The 25261-nt window shown below is 46.1% G+C and overlaps 1 protein-coding gene across 1 annotated transcript in view; it reads right to left on the bottom strand.

The window, feature by feature from the left end:
- Positions 1-19255, bottom strand: part of MICOS10 (mitochondrial contact site and cristae organizing system subunit 10) — a 41086-nt gene extending 21831 nt beyond the window's left edge. The window contains exon 1 of the mRNA XM_038746665.1: positions 19150-19255. Within this exon, the coding sequence (XP_038602593.1) occupies positions 19150-19213 (64 nt within the window). The 5' untranslated portion in view covers positions 19214-19255. The remainder of the gene's footprint in view (positions 1-19149) is intronic.
- Positions 19256-25261: the final 6006 nt, after the last annotated feature.

The raw sequence follows: 25261 nt of genomic DNA, 5'->3' as shown, positions 1-25261 counted from the left end.
TTGACTGACTGAATGAATGAAGTGACAGTGCTGGGATTAGAACCCAGGAATTTCTGGCTCCCAAGCCTGTGCTCGATCCACTAGACCACACTGCTTCTACTTACACGAAACTGTTTCAGGCTGTGCTTCATCCTGACATGAAATACATTTCTATCAGATTTCCCTGCTGACATGTTCCCCACTATGCCAAATAACAACTGCCTGTGGGGGAATCTTGTCTTACCCTTTCTCCTTACTTATAATAATAATAATTAATAATAATAATAGCACTTACTATGTGCAAAGCACCATTCTAAGCACTGGGGAAATACAAGGCGATCAGGTTGTCCCACGGTGGGCTCACAGTCAATCCCCACTTTACAGATGAGGGAACTGAGGCACAGAGAAGTGACTTGCCCAAAGTCACACAGCTGACAAGTGGTAGAGCCGGGATTTGAACCCATGACCTCTGACTCCAAAGCCCAGTCTCTTTCCACCGAGCCACGCTGCTTCTCAAACTACCTGGTAAAGTTCTGTCTTTTTGCTTGATTTTGTACTTCGATCCTATTTGATGGACCGCACTGTAAACTTGAGAAAGGTCAGAAGGAGCGGGGTTCTAATCCCATGTCTGCCACTTGTCTGTTGTGTGACCTTGAGCAAGTCACTTAACTTCTCTGCGCCTCCGTTACCTCACCTGTAAAATGGGGATTAAGACTGTGATCCTCATGTAGGACAGAGACTGTGTCCGATCCCATTACCTAGATCTACCCCAGCGCTTTACTAAGCACGCGGTAAGCATTTAATACCACAAAAAACACCTCATTGCTGATGATCCTTCAGCAGCCTTTTAATAAATGCAGCTCCTAGGTGACTAATTAAGCTACTTGAGAAGTCAGTAGTAACACATGCAGTAGTAGATTCAGGTCTCACTGAGAGAAGCAGCCTGATGTGGCGGATAGAGCACCGGGCTGGTTCTAATCCCAGCTTGGCCATGTGTCTGCTGTGTGACCTTGGCCAAGTCACTTAACTTCTCTGTGCCTCAGTTACCTCATCCGCAAAATAGGGATTGAGAATATGAGCCCCACATGAGACAAGGGGCTGGGTTCAACCCAATTTTTGTATCCACTCCTGTGTTTAGTACAGTGCCTGGCACATAGTAAGCACTTAACAAATACAATTATTATTATTATAAGATCTGTCTTACAAATCTTTAAATTTAATCTGAACCTTGATGAAACTTTGGGGTCACTCTGTCAGTCTTCCAACAGGTGTGCTGGCTTTCCATTCCTTGTCTGTTAATGCTTTATCGGGTAGTGGGAGGCTTGGATAGCAGAATTCAGAGACAGCTTTCAGCCCCCTCAACAACAGTGTTTACCATGTGCAGAATGCTGTACTAAGCGCTTGGCCATGTCCTCCTTTTCCCGGCCAGCCTGGATCCCAACTCGGACCTCAATGGAGGTGAAGGAAGTTGGCCCAGCCAAACCTCTCCAGGGGCAGCGCGGGAAGGGAAGCCAAGCCAGCATGTCTTTCCAAAATCAACTCTCCATGGCAGCCCAAGACCTAGCCTACCGTAAATACCTATGGGTATTTACAAGTTGGTCAATAACCTTGGCCCTTTTTCTGGTTTATCCCCTACCAACTGCACTTCACATTTTAAATTTGCAGTTTTCTCGAGTCCTTGCCTTCGGAGCCCAGTCGCTGGTATACGGTAGCTCCTACTTGCCCGATTCGTGGCCGTTCAATAATATCTAAAGGCTTTTCATTTAGAGTTTCATCTTGGCACATCACTGTTGTGAACTCAAGTGTGAGGATCTGGAATTGCTTTAATAAGATCGGGCCTACAACACAGTCTGGCTTTTTTTCCCTCCACTAGCAATAAAGAATTGGTCTTGCTAGAAGCAGCCCTTAGTCACACTAGCACGCTGCTTTTCAACTAGTAAGTAGTACTCCGCAGCATCCCAAGTGATAAACTGCTTTTTAGTGCTAGGGAAATTATTTACTGTTGACTTGTGTGACGATTCTGTGACTTTTGTTTCACTTCTCCATTCCGGGTCGATCAGGTGGGCTCTGGACAGGCAAAAGATCTTCCAAAAAAGACGCTGGGCCTGTGGACTTCAAGGAGGATGCGACTGTCACCGAAAGGGAACAATAAGGAGGACTGCAATGCGAGCAATGCAATGCGAAGGGAAGAGCCCGGGCCTGGGGGTCAGAGGACCTGGGTTCGAATCCCAGCTCCACTTGTGTGACCGTGGGCAAGTCACTTCACTTCTGTGTAGAATGGAGTTAAAAACTGTGAGCCTCATGTGGGATATGGACGGTGTCCAGTCGGATTTGCTTGTATCTACCACGTCGCTTAGTACAGTGTCTGGCACATGGTAAGCGCTTACCAAATTCCTAAAAATAATAATAATAATAAAAACTCTACAGCCCTAGGATCGGTCAACCAATCAATAGAATCTATTGCACACAATGTGCTCCCCCTTTTAGACTGTGAGCCCACTGCTGGGTACGGACTGTCTCTATATGTTGCCAACTTGTACTTCCCAAGCACTTAGTACAGTGCTCTGCACACAGTAAGTGCTCAATAAATACAATTGACTGATTGATTCAGAGCACTATTTTGGGGAGAGCACTATGCATCAGGGCTGGCAGACACAATCCCTACCCTCAAGGAGCTTGCAGTTTAGTGGGAAGGAGAAGCAGCATCATCTAGTGGATAGAGCAGGAGCCTGGGAGTCAAAAGGAACTGAGTTCTAATCCTGGCTCCGCCACTTGTCCGTGGGAGGATGCTGGGCAAGTCACTTCACTTCTCTGTGCCTCAGTTACCTCACCTGTAAAATGGGGATTCAGATGGTGAACCCTAAGTGGGACTTGGACTGTGTCCAACCTGATTAATTTGTATCTACCCCAGCACTTAGAACACTGCCTGGCACATAGTAGGCACTTAAATACCATTTAGAAAAAAAAAAAAAGAGGAGGAAAAATGATTTGGTGCCTGATCCCTGCCCAAATTCAACCAGGCCTTGATCTGTCCAGTCACAACCCAATACTGGGGCTCAGAACCCTTAACCAGGTTGAGGGCCAACGACCATTTGAGAGTTGTCTTGGAGGAAAAAACAAACAAGAAATACCCCACACTACCAGTTCAAAGGTCATAAATAAAATATAACATACCAGATGATTTTTATATAAGTAAATGTTATTTTGTGTGGCTTTCTTGGCATCAGTACAGGGCTACAGCTGCCAAATGAAACAATTCAGCGTATTTACAAATAAATGGTCTCAAACCACATTTTAGAAAAACAAAAACCACTGCAAACATAAAGAAGGAAAGCACAAATAGCTCTGCCTCTCTGTTTCCCTACTGTGCCTCTTCAGTACTGTCAACTGAAAAATATTCTTTTGGAGGGAGCATGATGTTCCAGTAGTCAAAGTGCCAGGACAAATCAAAAAATTCTATAAAGTACTTTTTATGCATTCGTTTTGTCCCAACTGCTGACTGAAAGTATACCTGACTATAAAACAAACTAGGATGCCGATTCGACAATTAGCAAATACTGACCTTGAAAAAGCAAATGTAAAGCCAAAAACCCTTTGAAATCTTTTATTCTGGTCTGAATTGATATCGTAGAGACTGAAGAAGGAAGAAGTTTGAAAAATGGGTTACCCAAAGGCAATTTCCGGTGGGCCACCAATATCTTGTGGAAATGCACATTTGTTGAAGAAGCAGATACTCAAAGAAAAATGGTAATTTGCTTAAGTACTTTTTCCAGAACCATATTTCAAGGTCCATCTCCCTGTCTCTCTGTTTAGGACACATAAAAAAAAAATCCATAGCAGCTCTCTGAACAAATATAAAAGCTAAGAGATTAGCTTTCCTTCCATTTGGTCATTGTTGAGGCTTCTGATACACGCTACCCTCAAGAATGACAACTATGGTGGCAATTTTGTCTTCAAGGAGGACCCAATAATCTCCCGTCAAAAAAGGCTGATACATGGCCATGAGGTGACAGAAATGACTTTCAACTACTACTGATCTAAACTGAACATATACTTAAATCCGTAACCTTGCCCAGATGACTTTATGACCTAAACCCCAGGCATCAAGGTTTTGAGCTTTCGATACCAGCCTTTGCTGCGTTCTTCAAATGAACCGGAGGGACACCGGTAAATCCGGGTTATTTTTAAGGAAAATCATTCAGACTTTGCATCGCTCTCTGGAAATCAGTCCAGCTTCCCGGTACCCTTTTTCTTAGGCCTGCGCTCGCTCTGATAGGGTGCGGATCTGAAAACGGCCAGATTTCTCATTGATGGTACAAAAAGTCCAAGGGGTGGCCTTCACACCCTCCTATTTTAGCATCAGGACATGGAGTATGCTGGTTTTGATTACGACGTGATGACGCATGTCCTAGTCAAGAGAGGTTGTTAGGAGGGAATCCCAACCCTGCCTTCTCTCTTGGGAGCCTGCTGGACCTCTAGGAGGTGGATAGAGACTCCGGGCAAAGCCAGGGTGAATAATTTTCACTACTAAGGCACCAAGGTTCGGTAGTCTTCCTCGGGGTTACTGGCAGAGATCCTCTGCTGCTATGAAACACTGAACTGCTTCAAGTTCCCTGGCCTAGCTCAGGGCTACCGAATCTCACCATGCCTGGGGTTTAGGTCATAAAGTCATCTGGGCAAGGTTACGGATTTAAGTATATGTTCAGTTTAGATCAGCAGTAGTTGAAAGTCATTTCTGTCACCTCATGGCCATGTATCAGCCCTTTTTGACAGGAGATTATTGGGTCCTCTTTGCAGACAAAATTGCCACCATAATTGTCATTCTTGAGGGTAGCGTGTATCAGAAGCCTCAACAGTGACCAAATGGAAGGAAAGCTACTCTCTTAGCTTTTATATTTGTTCAGAGAGCTGCTATGGATTTTTTTTTTATGTGTCCTAAACAGAGAGACAGGGAGATGGACCTTGAAATATGGTTCTGGAAAAAGTACTTAAGCAAATTACCGTTTTTCTTTAAGTATATGCTTCTTCAACAAATACGCATTTCCACAAGATATTGGTGGCCCACCGGAAATTGCCTTTGGGTAACCCATTTTTCAAACTTCTTCCTTCTTCAGGCTTTTCCTTCTTTCTTTTTTTCTTATGGTACTTAAGCACTTACTAGGTGCCAGGCCCTATATTAAGCACTGAGGTAGAAACGAGACAATCAAGTTGGACACAGTCCCTGTCCCACATCAGGCTCAGTCTTAATCCCCGTTTTACAGATGAGTTAACCGAGGCCCAGAGAAGTGAAGTGACTTGCCTGAGGTCACACAGCAGACACATGGCAGAGCTGGGTCTGGAACCCAGGGTCTCTGACTCCCAAGCCTGTTTCTATTCACTAAGCCACACTGCTTCTCTAGGCTTCAAATGAGATGGGATGGAGGTGGTATTTATTCCTCCCTCAACTGGTCCCCTGAAGCCAATTTGCTCGCTGGGCCCTGTTCTCATCTCCCTCACCCCCGACCTCTGGCTTTCACCTTAACCCTTCTGCCTGAGCCCCTTCCCCTTGTACATCCTTTTACAGAAGCAGCATGGCTCAGTGGAAAGAGCACAGGCTTTGGAGTCAGAGGTCACGGGTTCAAATTCCGGCTCCGCCAATTGTCAGCTGTGTGACTTTGGGCAAGTCACTTCACTTCTCTGGGCCTCAGTTACCCCATCTGTAAAATGGGGATTAAGACTTGTGAGCCCTCCGTGGGACAACCTGATCACCTTGTAACCTCCCCAGCGCTTAGAACAGTGCCTTGCACATAGTAAGCGCTTAATAAATGCCATTATTATTATTATTATCCGGTCCCCTTTTACATCGGGTCTGCCCGATCTTCAGAGCCTTTCCGAAATCACCTCCAAAACCTCATGAATCTCTCATCTCCTCACCCTGTATCTTTCCCCCAAACTGCAACTTCAATACTCCCACTCCTCCATCACCTAAGCACTTGGGTATTCAAATCCCTCTCGCACACCCCCTCCCGCTTTGGTACATATCTTTTTCCTCTATTGCTTCCCCCTCTCTGTCATTTATTATTATTATGGGATTTATTAACTGCTTACTATATGCTGGGGTAGATCCTCTCTACTGTAAGCTCGTTGTGGACAGGCAGGGAACATGCCTTGTTCACGTGACTTTCAACCACTACTGGGCTAAACTGAACACGTACTTAAATCCGCAACCTTGACCAGATGACTTTATGACCTAAACCCCAGGCATCAAGGTTTTGAGCTTTTTATACCAGCTTTTGCTGTGTTCTTCAAATGGACCGGAGGAGCACTGGTAAATCCGGAGTGTTGACCCAGACTTACCTCTCCCAAGTGCTTAGTGCAATGCTCTGCACATAGCACTCAACATATACCACTGACTGATACACAGTAATCACGCTGAATGCAATCCATGTTCCTCCTACTTAGACTGTGAGCCCCAGGTGGAAGTAGGATTTAAGCCCTATTTACAGATGAAGAAACTGAGGAACAGAAAATTTAAGTGACTTGACCAAGGATGCTGGGACTAGAACCCACGTCCTCTCCCAGGCCCTTGGATGGAGATTCACTGGGTCACAGTGCTTGTAGTGTTGGTCTCCCCAGCTGAGACTGCAAGACCCCTGAGGGCAGGGATCAGGTCTACTAATTCTACTCTATTATCATCAGTAATATTTAATAAGCATTCAATGAGGACTCAGCGCTTTACTAAACTCTTGGAAGTGCACAAAGTTGGTAGACCCATTCTCTGCCCACCGTGAGCTTACAGTCTAGAGGGGGAAGACAAACATAAATATACATAAATAATGTATAATTAAGCGCTGCGGGGCACAGATCCCAGGGCTTGTACTCTCCCAGGCACTTCGTACAGTGCTCTCTGCACACCGTAAGTTCCAAAATACTACTGAGTGATTATCTGAAACTGTGAAGCCATCAGTAGCCGGGTTCCTGCCTACCTATCAGAGGAACCCAAACGCGCAAGTGATAATTTGTTGGCCAAACCACAGACCCTGCACCTCCAGGCCTCTCTAATATGAGCCTTACTTTTTATTCATAAATTATTCTTCTTCAATTGGAGGTGTTTATCAAAAAAGTTTCATTGCAAATCCTTGATATGACTGCAGAAAGACCATCGATCAGTGTTATTCATTGATATTCACAGAGGGCTTAGAAGCAGCGTGGCTCAGTGGAAAGAGCCCGGGCTTGGGAGTCAGAGGTCATGGGTTCTAATCCCGGCTCCACCACCTGTCAGCTGTGTGACTTTGGGCAAGTCACTTCACTTCTCTGGGCCTCAGCTACCTATCTGTAAAATGGGGATTAAGACTGCGAGCCCCACGTGGGACAACCTGATCACCTTGTATCTATCCCAGTGCTTAGAACAGTGCTTGGCACATAGTAAGCGCTTAACAAATACCATCATTATATTATTATTACTACTACTAATAATAATAATTGTGATATTTATTAAGTGCTTACTATGTGCCAGATAGTACTAAGCACTGGGGTAGATACAAGCAAATCGGGTTGGACACGGTCCCTGTCCCATATGGGGCTCACCATCTAAATCCCCACTTTACAGATGAGGTAACTGAGACCCAGAGAAGTGGAGTGACTTACCCAAAGTCACACAGCAGGCAGGTGATGGAGGGAGGGTTAGGCCTAGGTCCTGGGTTCTATTCACTAGGCCACTTGTACAATACCACTGATTCCATACACATGATCCCTACTCACAAGGATCTTAGTTTGTGGAGGAGACAAACATTAAAATAAATTAGAGACAGGGGCTGGGGTGAGTATTAAAATTATTACAAACATATCTGATCAAACTTGAAAGTACCAAAAATTAGTTAGCGATTGAATGAATAACACTACCTGCAAACTAAATCAATGGCAAGGGGCACTTCACTCATAAATACAATTCTTCTCATCACAATTTAATTTCCTGCAACAAGATTTAGGCACTGTACCTTAAAATCAACCCTGACATAACAAGATACTATTGTTTGTGCGTGTTCAATTACTCCAAATCACCACTACATTACTTGATTATTAAGACTCTGACAGTATAATTACATATCTGGAAGGAAACTTGACACTTTCCATGAAAATATTTACCACCGCGAGTTCTGTAAAGGCATGCGTGCCATAAAGACATAATGTTTTGTTTAAATGGCAAATGAAACTATAAGACTATGGTAAACACTCACTGAACATTAAATCAAGTTTTCAACCTCTTGCATGCTTTCATCAACCAAACAATGCCTGGCGTTTTTTGAGGAATCAAAACTGCAAACCAAAAAAAAAAAAATGCATTCAAAATGGAAATATTTATTTTCTGCCCAGATTAGATAAACATTTAATTTTTTCATCCTTCTCCTCCTTTCCCACATCTCGCTACAACTGCACATTTATGCACCAGAATCAATCATATTTGCTTATTGTATACAGAGCCACGTACAAAAGCTTGGGAAAGAACAATGCAACAGAATTGGTAAGCACATCCCCTGCACGGGACACGCTTACAGTCTAGAAGGGGAGACGGACGCTCGTACGAATAATTTAGGGCTATGTACATAGGGCAGTGACTATGGGCTGGACTATCTGCTGGGCTTCGGGGACGAAAGCTGCTTGCGACATTCTTGCCCAAGTAAGTCCCGTCCCCTGGGTTCACCTTTTCTGGCCCCGCAGATTTCCCACCCTGAACCCTAACTCTTTCGGTCCAGTGACCTCTCTTTACATTTTTTTTTTGGTTCAAACAGTGCAGAAATCTGATTAAAGAAACTAAAAACAGCCCTGAGGACTGCGGGGAGCCTGCGGATAAGGGGTGTTTGGGATGCAGGAGGCCAGAGACGCAAAGGGGCCGGGTTTACTTAGTTGGTGATTCCAGGAAAATGGAATTCCGGGCACTTTTCATTTACCTACTTCTATGTATTGGTTCCTCACCTCTTCTGTCTTTGTCATTGCCCTGTTATTCTTCCTATGTTCCTCCTTCTAAAGTAACCTTCTCACTAAGCCACTCCAACAGACTGTGACCTCAAAATGCGAAGGGAATGTGTCTACCAACTGTTGTATCCTACTCTCCCAAGCGCATAGTTATAGTGCTCTGTACAAAGTAAGCGTTCAAAAAATATGATTGATGGATTGATTCAATCAGCTCTTCCCTTACTACTTATACTCACTCTTCACCCTTACACCCAGCTGGCACAACTGACTCCTCTCCACGTCTCACTCTTGCCTTTCCCGCTGCTCTCTTCTCCACGTCCTTCCTTCTCCCATTTACGCCCAGCAGCTCTCCCTATTTTCCAAGGACTTCTGCAGTCACATTTCCTTCAAGAGGTCTTCCCTGATTCTCATCTCCCCATCCTATCTGCCCCAGGCTGCAACAGCTAAGCACTGAGGTATGTATCCCTCTTTCCCCCCTAGCAGCTGGCTGCTTCCTCTGACCTGTAATTTATTTGTTGCCAACTTGTAGTTCCCAAGTGCTTAGTACAGTGCTCCGCACACAGTAAGCGCTCAATAAATACGACAATGAATGAATGAATGAATGAATTGGGGATCCGTCTCGTGGAACAGACTATAAACTCTGGGGTCTGCAGCCTCCCGGTGAGCCTGCCTTGTTGTCCCGCTGACCCCCACCACCCTCGAGGACACCAGAAAGCTGTAGTCTATGAGAAACTGGACTTCACCACGACCGTTCCTCCCCCACTGCCCTCTCTGCTCACCCCATCCCTGTCCCCTCTCTCTCAGTGCCACCCCAACCACCCATGCCCGCTATCACACCCCCTCAGTTCACTACCATCCAGTTTGAGAAGCTGCGTGACCTAGTGGAAAGAGCAGGAGCCTAGGAGTCGGAGGATCCGGTGTGACCTTGGGCCAGTCACTTCGCTTCTTTGTGCCTCAGTTCCCTCATCTGTAAAATGGAAATTGAGGCCACAAGCCCTGTGTGGGACAGGGACTGAGTCCTGCCCGATTTTCTTGAATCTACCTAGCACTGAGGACAGTGCCTGATACAGTAGACGCTTAATACCATAAAAAAAAAAATATCCAGCCTGTTCCCAACCCCAGCTGAGCTTCACTGGCAACAGGTAGGCTGTTCGTAACTCTCTCCCCCAACCCCTGGGGTGCAGACAGATAGGATGGATGCCACTCAACCCCCCAGGACGCCCATGGTTTCCTGCTCCAGCTAAGGGAAGGGTTTATTGACCATCACAGCCATGGCTGACCTCTGGGATTACTGGTCTGCCGCTGGTGGGTAGGGACCACCTCTATATGTTGCCAACTTGTACTTCCCAAGCGCTTAGTACAGTGCTCTGCGCACAGTAAGCGCTCAATAAATACTATTGAATGAATGAATGGTCTGCACTATGAGGTGTCTGAAATTCGGATGCTCCTTTCAGTCATCTCTGCCTTTGGTATTTTCGTTCGCCTTCCCTTACGTGTCTATCGCCAACACCCCCACTCCAAGACTGTTGAGCCCCTCGGGACCAGAGATCTCTAGCTACACTTCTTCCCCTCTGGACTGTAGATTCCAAATCCTGTCGGTCTCACATTCACATCGCCAAGATCTACCCCTTCCTCTCCATTCAAACCGCTGCGCTTAGAACAGTGCTTTGCACATAGTAAGTGCTTAACCAAATACCATTATTATTATTACTACAATCACTCATCCTATCCCACCCATATTACTGCATCACCCTCCTTTCTGACCTCCCAACCTCCTGTCTCTCCCCACTTCAGTCCATACTTCACTCCACTGCGTGGATTATCTTTCTACAGAAATCGTCAGGGGATGTCGCCCCGCCACCCGCCCAAAAATCTCCAGTGGTTGTCTATCCACCTCCATATCAAACAAAAACTCCTCACTATTGGCTTTAAAGCTGTCCATCACCTTGCCCCCTTCTACCTCACCTCCCTTCTCTCCTTCTACATCCCAACCCACACATTCCACTCCTCTTGTGCTAACCTTCTCACTGGGCCTCCATCTCGCCTGTGTCACCATCGACCCCTGGCCCATGGGCTACCTCTCGCATGGAACACCCTCCCTCCTCAAATCCACCACACAATCCCTCTCCCGCCTTTCAAAGCCTCCTGAAGGTGCACCTCCTCCAGGAGGCCTTCCCGGACTAAGCCCCACTTTTCCTCAGCTCCCACTCCCTTCCGCATCACCCTGATTCGCTTCCTTTACTCTTTCTCCTTCTCCCTTCCCCACAGAAATTATGTATATATGCATCTATCTAAAATTCCATTTATTAATATTGATGCCTGTTGACTTGTATTGATGTCTGCCCCCCCCCCCCTTCTAGACTGTGAGCCCGCTGCTGGCAGGGATTGTCTCTATTTGCTGTATTGTACTTTCCAAGCACTTAGTACAGTGCTCAGCACCCAGTAAAGCGCTCAAATACAACTGAACTGTAAGCTCATTGTGGATAGGGAGCATGACTACAACCCTGTTATTTTGGACTCTCCTAAGTACTTAGTCCAGTACCCTGCACACCGTAAGCGCTCAATAAATACCATTGTTGGATAGACTGTGAGCCCATTATTGTGTAGGGACCGTCTCTATATGTTGCTGACTTGTACTTCCCAAGCGCTTACAACAGTGCTCTGCACACAGTAAGCGCTCAATAAATACGATTCAATGAATGAATGAATCCACATAATTCTTTCCCAGAGCTTAATATTAACAACAATAATAATGGTATTTGTTAAGCACTTACTATGTGCCAAGCACTGTAATAATAATGGCATTTGTTAAGCGCTTACTATGTGCAAAGCACTGTTCCAAGCGCTGAGGAGGACACAAGGTGATCAGGTTGTCCCACGTGCGGCTCACAGTCTTAATCCCCATATTACAGATGAGGGAACTGAGGCACAAAGAAGTGAAGTGACTTGCCCAAAGTCACACAGCTGACAATTGGCGGAGCTGGGATTTGAAATCATAACCTCAGACTCCCAAGCCCATGCTCTTTCCATTGAGCCATGCTCCTTCTCCTAGTGCTGTACTAAGCACTAGGGTAGATACAAGACTGTGAGCCAGCTGTTGGGTAGGGACCGTCTCTATATGTTGCCTACTTGTACTTCCCAAGCGCTTAGTACAGTGCTCTGCACACAGTAAGTGCTCAATAAATATGATTGAATGAATGAATGAATACAAGACAATCAGATCTCATATGGGGCTCACAGTCTAAGTAGGGGGGAGAACAGGTTTTGAACCCCAATTTGCAAATGAGGGAACTGAGGCCCGGAGAAGTTAAGTGGCTTGCCCCAAGTCAATTAATCGTATTTATTGAGCGCTTACTGTGTGCAGAGCACTGTACTAAGCGCTTGGGAAGTACAAGTTGGCAACACACAGCAGGGAGAGTGGCTGTGATTAGAAACCAGGTCCTCTGAGTACCAGGGCTGCGCTTGGCACTATGCCACACTGCTTCATCACTGCTTTGCCCACAGCAAGGGTTACAACAATACTATCACAACTACTATGCCTGGCTCTCCCATCCTCTACAATTCCATCAGCGTGGCTCAGTGGAAAGAGCACCGGCTTTGGAGTCAGAGGTGATGGGTTCAAATCCCGGCTTCACCAACTGTCAGCTGTGTGACTCTGGGCAAGTCACTTCACTTCTCTGGGCCTCAGTGACCTCATCTGGAAAATGGGGATTAAAAACTGTGAGCCCCCGTGGGACAACCTGATCTCCCTGTAACCTCCCCAGCGCTTAGAACAGTGCTTTGCACATAGTAAGCGCTTAACAAATACCATCATTATTATTATTATCATCTCAATGTGGCCTGAGGGACCAGTCCATCCAACTCCCCTTCATCCTCGACTTGTTCCTGAGCCATCACCCAAGCTCGCCCCACTCCAAACGATGCTGTGCCTCTGGGGCTCTCTCCCAAGGGCCCCCTCACCTCCTCCCATCTTGTGGGGAAAGAGGAAAGAGTCTGCTTGCCTCCCTATCACCTAATGCCACTTTCACACCATCCCACCAGCTCTATGCCTCACCTTCTCTTCCTTCGATGCCTGCTTTTCTCCCCTCCCTGACCACCGTCTTCAGCTGATCATTTACCTGTCTTCAAGCACACTCTCCCACTTCTCTCCTGGCTTAAAAAGCCCTTCTCTGGACTCCATTCATTCAATCGCATGAATGAATGCACTGCATCATCCAGCAACATTTCCTCCTCCCTTTCCTGTCCAAACCTCTCCAATAGGTTGTCTACACCCACTTCTTCCACCTCTCTTTTTCACCTTCTATAATCTAGTCTCCGGAGACTGTCCCTTCCAAGGTCAAAGACTCCCTTGCCAAATCTAATACCGTCTACTCTTATCTTAATCCTCCTCATCCTCCTGACTGCCTTCAACCCATGAACCCTTTCCTTCACCTGGAAACACAATCTAACTTTGTTTTTTCTGATACCAGTCTCCTAGTTCTCCTCTAACCTCTATGACCAACGCTCCTCAGGCTTTTTTTTTTGGATACTTGTTATACACTAAGTGCCAAGCACTGTACTAAGCGCTGGGGTAGACACAAGCTAATCGGGAAGGACACAGTCCATGTCCCACAAGGGGCTCACAGTCTAAACTCCCATTTTACAGACAAGAGAACAGACACAAAGAAGTGAAATGACTTGCCCAAGGCCACACAGAAGACAAGTGGCTGGGGCAAGAACTGGAACCCGGCTCCTTGAGAGTCCCAGACCCACACTCTAACGACTACGGCATCTTGGCTCGGTGGAAAGAGCACGGGCTTCGGAGTCAGGGTTGTGGGTTCTAATCCCAGCCCCGCCACTTGTCTGCTGTGTGACCTTGGGCAAGTCACTTCATTTCTCTGTGCCTCAGTTACCTCATCTATAAAATGGGGATTAAGACTGTGAGCCCTACGTGGGACAACCTGATTACCTTGTATCTACCCCAGCACTTAGAACAGATCATTATATTATCATTATTACAGCGCACGCTGCTTCTCTTTTACCAGTTCTTTCTTTGCTTCCTTCTCTATAAACTCTGGGCGTCACTCAAGGTTCTGTGCAGGGATCCCCTCTCAATTCACTCTCAATCAATCAAATCGTATTTATTGAGCGCTTACTGTGTGCAGAGCACTGTACTAAGCGTTTGGGAAGTACAAGTTGGCAACATATAGAGACGGTCCCTACCCAACAGTGGGCTCACAGTCTAGAAGGGGGAAACAGAGAAAAAAACCAAACATATTAGCAAAATAAAACTGAATAGATATGTACAAGTAAAATAAATAAATAGAGTAATAAATATGTACAAACATATATATTGGGGAAGCTAGCTCATCAGCCCCCACGGGTTCGACTACCACAATGCTAGCCCTGACCTCTCTTCTCTGCAATCCATGACATGTATTGAGTGCACACTGTGTGCAGAGTACTGAACTATGCTTTTGGGAAAGTACAATTCAACACAGTTGGTACCCCAATCCCTGCCCACAGTGAGCTGACAGTCCAAAGACTGTATTACCTTCCGCCTCCACGATATCTCCAAGTGGATAATAATAATAATAATAATAATGGCATTTGTTAAGTGCTTAGTATGTGCAAAGCGATGCCCTGCTGGCACATAAAACTCAATATCGCCAAACTGAACTCATCTTCCCATCAATAATAAGTAGCATTTTTCAGGGCTTACTAATATGTTTGTACATATTTATTACTCTATTTATTTATTTTACTTGTACATACCTTTTCTATTTATTTTATTTTGTTAATACTTTTGGTTTTGTTCTCTGTCTTCCCCTTCTAGACTGTGAGCCCACTGTTGGGTAGGGACTGTCTCTATATGTTGCCAACTTGTACTTCCCAAGCGCTTAGTACAGTGCTCTGCACAGTAAGCGCTCAGTAAATACGACTGATTGATTGATCCAAAATGATCAGAATGGACAACAATCCCTGTCCCACACAGAGCTGTAGGGGAAGAACTGGTATTTAACCTTATTTTACAGATGAGGAAACTGAGGGAGAAGCTAAGTGAATTGTCCACTGTCACAGAGCAGGTAAGTGGGTGGATCCAGAATTCCTGAATCTCAAATCTGTCTTTCCATTAGGTCTCACTGGCTCTCCATTTCTCGAGAAGCAGCAAGGCCTAGTGGATAGAACATAATAATAATAATAATAATAATAATGGCATTTATTAAGCATTTACTAGTGCAAAGCACTGTTCTAAGTGCTGGAGAGGTTACAAAGTGATCAGGTTGTCCCACGGCGGGGGGGCCCACAGTCTTAATCCCCATTTTACAAATGAGGTAACTGAAGCACAGAGAAGTTAAGCGACTTGCCCAAAGTCACATAGCTGACAACTGGCAGATCCAGGACTTGAACCCATGACCTCTGACTCCAAAGCCCGGGCTCTTTCCACTGAGCCACGCTGCTTCTCTGTGCCTGGGGGTCAGAAGGTCATGGGCTTTAATCTCAACTCCTCCACCTGTCTGCTGCTTGACCTTGGACAAGTCACTTCACTTCTCTGGGCCTCGGTTCCCTTATCTGTAAAATGGGGATAACCTGATTACCTTGTATCAAACCTAGTGGTCAGAACAGTGCTTGGCACACAATAAGCACTTAACAAATACCATAATTATTATTATTAGAGCAGAGCTAATTCAGAGTGATACCACAGTCTGCAATAAAAACCCAAACAGGATTTTCCCAAGATTCCAAGGGTGTTTCTATTTTAGATGACTTTTATTGAACGTCTCAACTAAATCCCGTTCCAGCCCCTTATTAGAGAAGCGGCACGGCTCCGTGGAAAGAGCCCATCCTTGGGAGTCCGAGGTCACGGGTTCTAATCCCGAACCCACCACTTGTCAGCTGTGTGACTTTGGGCAAGTCACTTCACTTATCCGTGCCTCAGTTACCTCATCTGTAAAACGGGGATGAAGACTGTGAGCCCCACGTGCGACAACCTGGTTACCTTGTATGCCACCCAGCGCTTAGAACAGTGCTTGGCACATAGTAAGCGCTTAACAAATACCATCATTATTATTATTATTATTAATTCTGTCTGCCTCATGCATACCAGAACGTGACTTCTGTCACCTTGGCTCAGTAGAAAAAGCACGGGCTTGGAAGTCAGAGGTCATGGGTTCTAATCCCAGCTCCATCACTTTGCTCTGTGCCTTGGGCGACCCAATTCACTTCTCTGGGCCTCAGTTCCCTCATCTGTCAAATGGGGATGAAGACTGTAAGCCCCACATGAGACAACCTGATCACCTTGTATCCCTCCCAGCGCTTAAAACGGTGCTTGACACATAGTAAGCGCTTAACAAATACCATCATTATTATTACTACCTGCACAAGGCGTCCATCTAAGGGGGGTCAACGACGTTGGCAAACTCCTCGGCTGCCCTCCGGTCCTGACAGGGATGGCTGTCCGTCCCTCCCTCCTTCCGAGCGTGGCTCAGTGGCAAGAGCCTGGGCTTTGGAGTCAGAGGTCATGGGTTCAAATCCCAGCTCCGCCACTTGTCAGCTGTGTGACTTTGAGCAAGTCACTTCATTTCTTTGGGCCTCAGTTACCTCATCTGTAAAATGGGGATTAAGACTGTGAGCCCCCCATGGAACAACCTGATCACCTTGTACCTCCCCAGCGCTTAGAACAGTGCTTGGCACATAGTAAGCGCTTAATAAATGCCATCATTATGGCATGGAGAAGCAGCATGGCTCAGTGGAAAGAGCCCGGGCTTTGGAGTCAGAGGTCATGGGTTCAAATCCCAGCTCCGCCATCTGTCAGCTGTGCGATTTTGGGCAAGTCACTTCACTTCTCTGGGCCTCAGTTACCTCATCTGTAAAATGGGGATTAAGACTCTGAGCCCCCTGTGGGACAACCTGATCACCTTGTACCTCCCCAGGTCTTAGAACAGTGCTTGGCACATAGTAAGCGCTTAATAAATGCCATCATTATGGCATTTATTAAGGCATTATGGCACAGAGAAGCAGCATGGCTCAATGGAAAGAGCACGGGCTTTGGAGTCAGAGGTCATGGGTTCAAATCCCCGCTCCACCACTTGTCAGCTGTGTGACTTTGGGCAAGTCACTTCACTTCTCTGGGCCTCAGTGACCTCATCTGTAAAATGGGGATTATTCGTTCATTCAATCATTTATTGAGCGCTTACTGTCTGCAGAGCACTGTACTAAGCGCTTGGGAAGTACAAGTCGACAACATATAGAGACGGTCCCTACCCAACAGCGGGCTCACAGTCTTGAAGGGGGAGATGGAGAACAAAACAAAATATATGAACAAAATAAAATATGTATAAATAAAATAAATAGAGTAATAAATACGTACAAACATATACACATATATACAGGTGCTGTGGGGAGGGGAAGGAGGTAAGGCGGGGGGATGGGGAGGGAGAGAGACTGAGAGCCACGCATGGGACTGCCTGATCACCTTGTACCTCCCCAGTGCTTAGAACAGTGCTTGGCACATAGTAAGCGCTTACTAAATGCCATCATTGTGGCACGAAGAAGCAGCATGGCTCAATGGAAAGAGCTCGGGCTTTAGAGTCAGAGATCATGGGGTCAAATCCCGGCTCTGCCACTTGTCAGCTGTGTGACTTTGGGCAATATAAGCGCTAAATAAATGCCATCATCATCAAGTCACTTCACCTTGGACTTGGAGAAGCAGCGTGGCTCAGTGGAAAGAGCCCGGCCTTTGGAGTCAGAGGTCAGGGGTTCAAATCCCCGCTCCCCCAACTGTCAGCTGTGTGAGTTTGGGCAAGTCACTTAACTTCTCTGAGCCTCGGTTACCTCATCTGTAAAATGGGGACGAAGACTGTGAGCCCCACGGGGGCCAACCTGATTACCCTATATCTACCCCAGCGCTTACAACAGTGCTTGGCACCTAGTAAGTGCTAAATAAATGCCCTTATCATCAAGTCACTTCACTTCTCTGGGCCTCAGTGACCTCATCTGTAAAATGGGGATGAAGACTGTGAGCCACCCCGTGGGACCACCTGATCACCCTGTAAACTCCCCAGCGCTTAGAACAGTGCTTTGCACGTAGTAAGCACTAAATAAATGCCCTTATCATCAAGTCACTTCACTTCTCTGGGCCTCAGTGACCTCATCTGTAAAATGCGGATGAAGACTGTGAGCCCCCCCGTGGGACCACCTGATCACCTCGTAAACTCCCCAGCGCTTAGAACAGTGCTTGGCACATAGTGAGCGCTTACTAAATGCCATCATTATGGCATGAAAAAGCAGCATGGCTCAATGGAAAGAGCACGGGCTTTGGAGTCAGAGGTCATGGGGTCAAATCCCGGCTCCGCCACTTGTCAGCTGTGTGACTTTGGGCAAGTCACTTCACTGGGCCTCAGTGACCTCATCTGTAAAATGGGGACGAAGACTGTGAGTCCCCCGTGGGACCACCTGATCACCTCGTAAACTCCCCAGCGCTTAGAACAGTGCTTGGCACATAGTAAGCGCTAAATAAATGCCCTCATCATCAAGTCACTTCACTTCTCTGGGCCTCAGTGACCTCATCTGTAAAATGGGGATGAAGACTGTGAGCCCCCCGTGGGATCACCTGATCACCTCGTAAACTCCCCAGCGCTTATAACAGTGCTTGGCACATAGTAAGCGCTAAATAAATGCCCTCATCATCAAGTCACTTCACTTCTCTGGGCCTCAGTGACCTCATCTGTAAAATAGGGATGAAGACTGTGAGCCCCCCGTGGGACCACCTGATCACCTCGTAAACTCCCCCGCGCTTAGAACAGCGCTTGGCACATAGTAAGCGCTGCAGCGTGGCTCGGTGGAAAGAGCCCGGGCTTTGCAGTCCGAGGTCGTGGGTTCAAATCCCGGCTCCGCCACTTGTCAGCTGGGTGACTTTGGGCAAGTCACTTCACTGGGCCTCAGTTCCCTCATCTGTAAAATGGGGATGAAGACTGTGAGGCCCCCGTGGGACAACCTGATTACCTTGTATCTAAGCAAAGCAATTAGAGCATTGCTTTGCACATAATAAGCGCTTAACAAATACCCACATTATTATTACTATTATTATTACTAAATGCCATCATTGTTCCCGCACCCCCAGGCCTCGCCATTTTGGGGGCAGGCCCCCAAGGAGGACGGGAACCCCGGGGCCTGAGGAGGGTTGGGACTTGGGGCCTTTATCTGAGGCGAAAATGAGGAAGAGGAGGAGGCCTTTACCGAGCTTCACGGCCGAGTCCGCCAGGCACCGGTCCCACTTCCTGCCGAGCTCGGACTCCGCCATCTTTCCCACAGGCGGCCTCCCTCACAACCGGCCCCTTCAGGGCCGCCTCCGCCCCAAATCTCGCGAGAACTCCCCTCCTGCGCGCATCAAGACAATGGAGCCCGCCGGGAAGTCTCGCGAGACTTCCCTCTTGCTCCCCGCCGTCGTCAAGGTGACGGGCTGGGACGGGCTGGCGTGAGGCCTAGGATGGCGCCGACCTTGGGGCCTGGCGTTCATCATCATCAATCGTATTTATTGAGCGCTTACTGTGTGCAGAGCACTGTACTAAGCGCTTGGGAAGTCCAAGTTGGCAACATATCGAGACAGTCCCTACCCAACAGTGGGAGACAGAGAACAAAAACAAACATACTAATAAAATGAATAGAATAGATATGTACAAGTAAAATGAATAAATAAATAAATAGAGTAACAAATATGTACAAACATATATACATATATACAGGTTGGGGGTTGTTATCGAAATGTGGCGTGCAAAATAGGTTAATCGGTGTAAATCGGCCGCAGGGTTCGTGTACCCAAGGTGGTGACAAAGATAGGAAAAATTACTCGGAGACATGACTTTTAGACTGTGAGCCCACTCTTTTAGACTGTGAGCCCACTGTTGGGTAGGGACTGTCTCTATATGTTGCCAACTTGTACTTCCCAAGCGCGTAGTACAGTGCTCTGCACACAGTAAGCGCTCAATAAATACGATTGATTGATTGATTGACTTTGGTGTAAATCGGCTGCAGATAGGAAAAATAACTCGGAGACATGACTTCAGATAGAGCAGAAAAGAAGGAAAGTGGCCACCTGCCCTTTCACCTCCCGGGAGAGGTGCGAGTGACAAGCAGCCCCGATCCCATTCTCACTGTGAGAATTGTACATATTTATTTCATTTTGTGAATATGTTTGGTTTTGTTCTCCGTTTCCCCCTTCTAGACTGTGAGCCCGTTGTTGGGTAGGGACCGTCTCTATATGTTGCCGACTTGTACTTCCCAAGCGCTTAGTACAGTGCTCTGCACACAGTAAGCGCTCAATAAATACAATTGAATGAATGAATGAATAATTTTATTGAGTTACAGCAACATGGGAGCGGAGCATTTGGGAATTTCAGGAATCTAATTAGGACTAGACTGTGAGCCCACTGTTGGGTAGGGACCGTCTCTAGATGTTGCCGACTTGTACTTCCCAAGCGCTTAGTCCAGTGCTCTAAACCCAGTAAGAGCTCAATAAATATGATTGATTGATTGATTGATTGACTTCAAATAGAGCAGAAAAGAAGGAAAGTGGCCACCTGCCCTTTCACCTCCCGGGAGAGGTGCGAGTGACAAGCAGCCCCGATCCCATTCTCACTGTGAGAATTTTACACATTTATTTTATTTTGTTAATATGTTTTGTTCTCCGTCTCACCTTTCTAGACTGTGAGCATGCTGTTGTATAGGGACCGTCTCTATATGTTGCCAACTTGTACTTCCCAAGCGCTTAGTACAGTGCTCTGCAGACAGTAGGTGCTCAATAAATACCATTGAATGAATGAATGAATAATTTTATTGAGTTACAGCAACATGGGAGCGGAGCATTTGGGAATTTCAGGAATCCAATTAGGACTAGACTGTGAGTCTGCTGTTGGGTAGGGACCGTCTCTATATGTTGCCAACTTGGACTTCCCAAGCGCTTAGTACAGTGCTCTGCACACAGTAAGCACTCAATAAATACGATTGATTGATTGACCGAGAGGATGTTGCATATTCTCGTTATTCCCTGTTCTCACTGCCTTGTGCAGGTTGTTATCTGCCCTATGGCCTTGCATAGATACTTGTTACTGGCCTTGAAGATGCCTGTTGCTGAGCCTTGCATAAAATACAAAAAAAAGGAGTTGTTCTCTTGGCCTGCACAAAATGAAGGGTTGCTGACAAAATGGAGTCAGTTATGTCAAGTCTGCTAGTGGACAACACTCACCGCCTTGTGCGGGTTGTTGTTATCTGCCCTATGGCCTTGCATAGATACTTGTTACTGGCCTTGAAGACACCTGTTGCTGAGCCTTGCATAAAATACAAAAAGGAGTTGTTCTCTCGGCCTGCACAAAATGGAGGGTTTAATACTTAGTACAGTGCTCTGCACACAGTAAGCGCTCAATAAATGTGATTGATTGAGGGTGACTGTCAGCATTCACAAAATGGAGTCAATCACGTCAAGTCCGCTAGTGTACAACAGGGGTGGCACTGCCCGATCACACCCAGGGCCCCGTTTAGGTTCAGAAACGTAAACCCCACTCTGATCCCAACTCTGCCAGTTCATTCATTCAATCGTATTTATTGAGCACTTACTGTGTGCAGAGCGCTGGACTAAGCGCTTGGGAAGTCCAAGTTCATGCATTCATTCAATCGTATTTATTGAGCGCTTACTGTTTGCAGAGCACTGGACTAAGCGCTTGGGAAGTCCAAGGTCATTCAGTCATATTTATTGAGCACTTACTGTGTGCAGAGCACTGGACTAAGCGCTTGGGAAGTCCAAGGTCATTCAATCATATTTATTGAGCATTTACTGTGTGCAGAGCACTGGACTAAGGGCTTGGGAAGTCCAAACTCATTCATTCATTCATTCAATTGGATTTATTGAGCGCTTACTGTGTGCAGAGCACTGGACTAAGCACTTGGGAAGTCCAAGGTCATTCAATCGTATTTATTGAGCACTTACTGTGTGCAGAGCACTGGCCTAAGCGCTTGGGAAGTCCAAGGTCATTCATTCATTCATTCAATCGTATTTATTGAGCGCTTACTGTGTGCAGAGCACTGGACTAAGCGCTTGGGAAGCCTAAGGTCATTCATTCATTCGTTCATTCAATCGTATTTACTGAGCGCTTACTGTGTGCGGAGCACTGGCCTAAGCACCTGGGAAGTCCTAGGTCATTCATTCATTCATTCAATCATATTTATTGAGCACTTACTGTGTGCAGAGCACTGGACTAAGCGCTTGGGAAGTCCAAGGTCATTCATTCATTCATTCAATCATATTTATTGAGTGTTTCCTGTGTGCAGAGCACTGGACTAAGTGCTTGGGAAGTCCAAGGTCATCTTTCATTCATTCATTAAATTGTATTGAGCGCTTACTGTGTGCAGAGCACTGTACTAAGCACTTGGGAACACAAGTTGGCAACTTATAGAGATGGTCCCTACCCAACAGCGGGCTCACAGTCTAGAAGTTGGCAACATATAGAGACGGTCCCTACCCAGCAGCGAGCTCACAGCTGTGTGACTTTGGGCAAGTTACTTCACTTCTCTGGGCCTCAGTTACCTCATCTGTAAAATGGGGATTAAGACTGTGAGCCCCCCGTGGGACAACCTGATCACCTTGTAACCTCCCCAGCTCTTAGAACAGTGCTTTGCGCATAATAAGCACTTAACAAATACCATTATTATTATTATTATTATGGGGATTAAGATTGTGAGCCCCCCGTGGGACAACCTGATCACCTTGCAACCTCCCCAGTGATTAGAACAGTGCTTTGCACATAGTAAGCATCTAATAAATGCCATTATTATTACTATTAGAAAGCTTTCATAAACCTCCACATAACAATAATTCCCCCTGCTAGACTGTAAGCCCGTTGTTGGATAGGGACCGTCTCTGTAAGTTGCTGACTTGTACTTCCCAAGCACTTAGTACAGTGCTCTGCACACAGTAAGCGCTCAATAAATACCATTGAATGAATGAATATATATGTATATATGTTTGTACATATTTATTACTCTATTACTCTATTACTCTATTTATTTATTTATTTATTTTACTTGTACATATCTATTCTATTTATTTTATTTTCTTAGTATGTTTGGTTTTGTTTTCCATCTCCCCCTTTTAGACTGTGAGCCCACTGTTGGGTAGGGACCATCTCTATATGTTGCCAACTTGTACTTCCCAAGCGCTTAGTACAGTGCTCTGCACACAGTAAGTGCTCAATAAATATGATTGATTGATTAATGAATAAATGAATGATGATGGTATTAAGTACTTACTATGGGCCATGCACTGTTCGAAGCGCTGGGGTAGATACAAGATAATCACGTTGTCCCACTTGGGGCTCACAGTCTTTATCCCCATTTTCTAGATGAGGTAACTGAGGCCCAGAGAAGTGAAGTGACTTGCCCAAGGTCACACAGCTGACAAATGGCGGAGCCGAGATTTGAACCCATGACCTCTGACTCCCAAGCCCGGGCTCGTTCCACTGAGCCACGCTGCTAGCTCTGCACAAAGTGCTCAATACATACCACAGATTGATTGATTCAAGGAGTTGTAGGTTTCAAGACAGTGAAACCCCCAAATGTTGAGTAAACTGTAAACTCACCGTGGCCAGGGAGCGTGTCTACTGACTCTGTTATAGCGTATTCTTTCATTCATTCATTCATTCATTCATTCATTCATCCATCGATCCATCCATCCATCCATCCATCCATCCATCCATCCATTCATTCATCAATCCATCCATTCATCCATCCATCCATCCATCCATCCATTCATTCAATCAATCATTCATTCATTCAATCATATTTATTGAGCGCTTACTGTGTGCAGAGCACTGGACTAAGCGCTTGGGAAGTCCAAGTTGGCAACATCTAGAGACGGTCCCTACCCAACAGCGGGCTCACAGTCTAGACGGGGGAGACAGACAACAAAACCTATCGTATTTATTGAGTGCTCACTGTGTGCAGAGCACTGTACTAAGCGCTTGGGAAGTACAAGTATTCTTCTAAGCACTTAGTACAGCACTCCGCACACAGTGAGGGCTCAATAAATATGCTTAATTGATTGACTTTCTCTTTGACTCAGACCAGGAACTGAACCCCAGAATGCTGATTGTGAAGCACAATAATCCAGCCAGAGCCTTTTGGTTAATAATAATAATAATAATGGCATTTATTAAGCACTTACTATGTGCAAAGCACTGTTCTAAGCGCCAGGGAGGTTACAAGGTGATGAGGTTGTCCCACGGGGGGGGTCACAGTCTTAATCCCTATTTTACAGATGAGGTAACTGAGGCCCAGAGAAGTGACGCGACTTGCCCGGAGTCACCCAGCTGACAAGTGGCGGAGCCGGGATTTGAACCCATGACCTCGGACTCCAAAGCCCGGGCTCTTTCCACTGAGCCACGCTGCTTCTCATCCATTTCCCGTAGCTTTGATCCCAGAGCAAGTGGTTCTGGCTTTGCTCCTCCGAGCTCAGTCCTTTGGGAAGCTACTACTGGATTTTTTTCTTTATGGTCCTTGTTCAGCACTTACTGTGTGTCAAACACTGTTCTAAATGCTGGGGTAGAAATACAAGATAATTATCAGACACAGTCCCTGTCCCAGTCTAGATAACTAGACTTTTAGACTGTGAGCCCACTGTTGGGTAGGGACTGTCTCTATATGTTGCCAACTTGTACTTCCCAAGCGCTTAGTACAGTGCTCTGCACACAGTAAGCGCTCGATAAATACGATTGATGATGATGATGATGATGAGAAGCAGTGTGGCCTAGTGGGAAGAGCTCAGGCCCGGAAGTCCGAGGATAAGGGTTCTAATCCTGGACTGCTTTATGACCTTGAGGAAGTCACTTCACTTCTCTGGGCCTCAGTTACCTCATCTGTAAAATGGGGATTAAGACTCTGAGCCCCACGTGGGACAGGAACTGTGTCTGACCTGATTGGAGAAGCAGTGTGGCTTAGTGGAGAGAGTACGGGCTTGGGAATCAATCAATCAATAAATAAATTGTATTTATTGAGCGCTTACTGTGTGCAGAGCACTGTACTAAGCACTTGGGAAGTACAAGTTGGCAACATCTAGAGACGGTCCCTACCCAACAGTGGGCTCACAGGCTAGAAGGGGGAGACATAGAACAAAACCAAACATATTAACAACATAAAATAAATAGAATAGATATGTACCAGTAAAATAAATTAATAGAGTAATAGAGTAATAAATATACACAAACATATATACATATATACAGGTGCTCTGGGGAAGGGAAGGAGGAAGGAGGTGAGGCGGGGGGGTGGAGTCAGAAGTCATGGGTTCTAATCCTGACTCCAC

This window comes from Tachyglossus aculeatus, chromosome 5, assembly GCF_015852505.1.
Source record: "Tachyglossus aculeatus isolate mTacAcu1 chromosome 5, mTacAcu1.pri, whole genome shotgun sequence".
Lineage (NCBI taxonomy): Eukaryota > Metazoa > Chordata > Mammalia > Monotremata > Tachyglossidae > Tachyglossus > Tachyglossus aculeatus.
The sequence above is the reverse complement of the archived record's forward strand: the minus strand, read 5'-3'. Positions and strand labels throughout refer to the sequence as shown.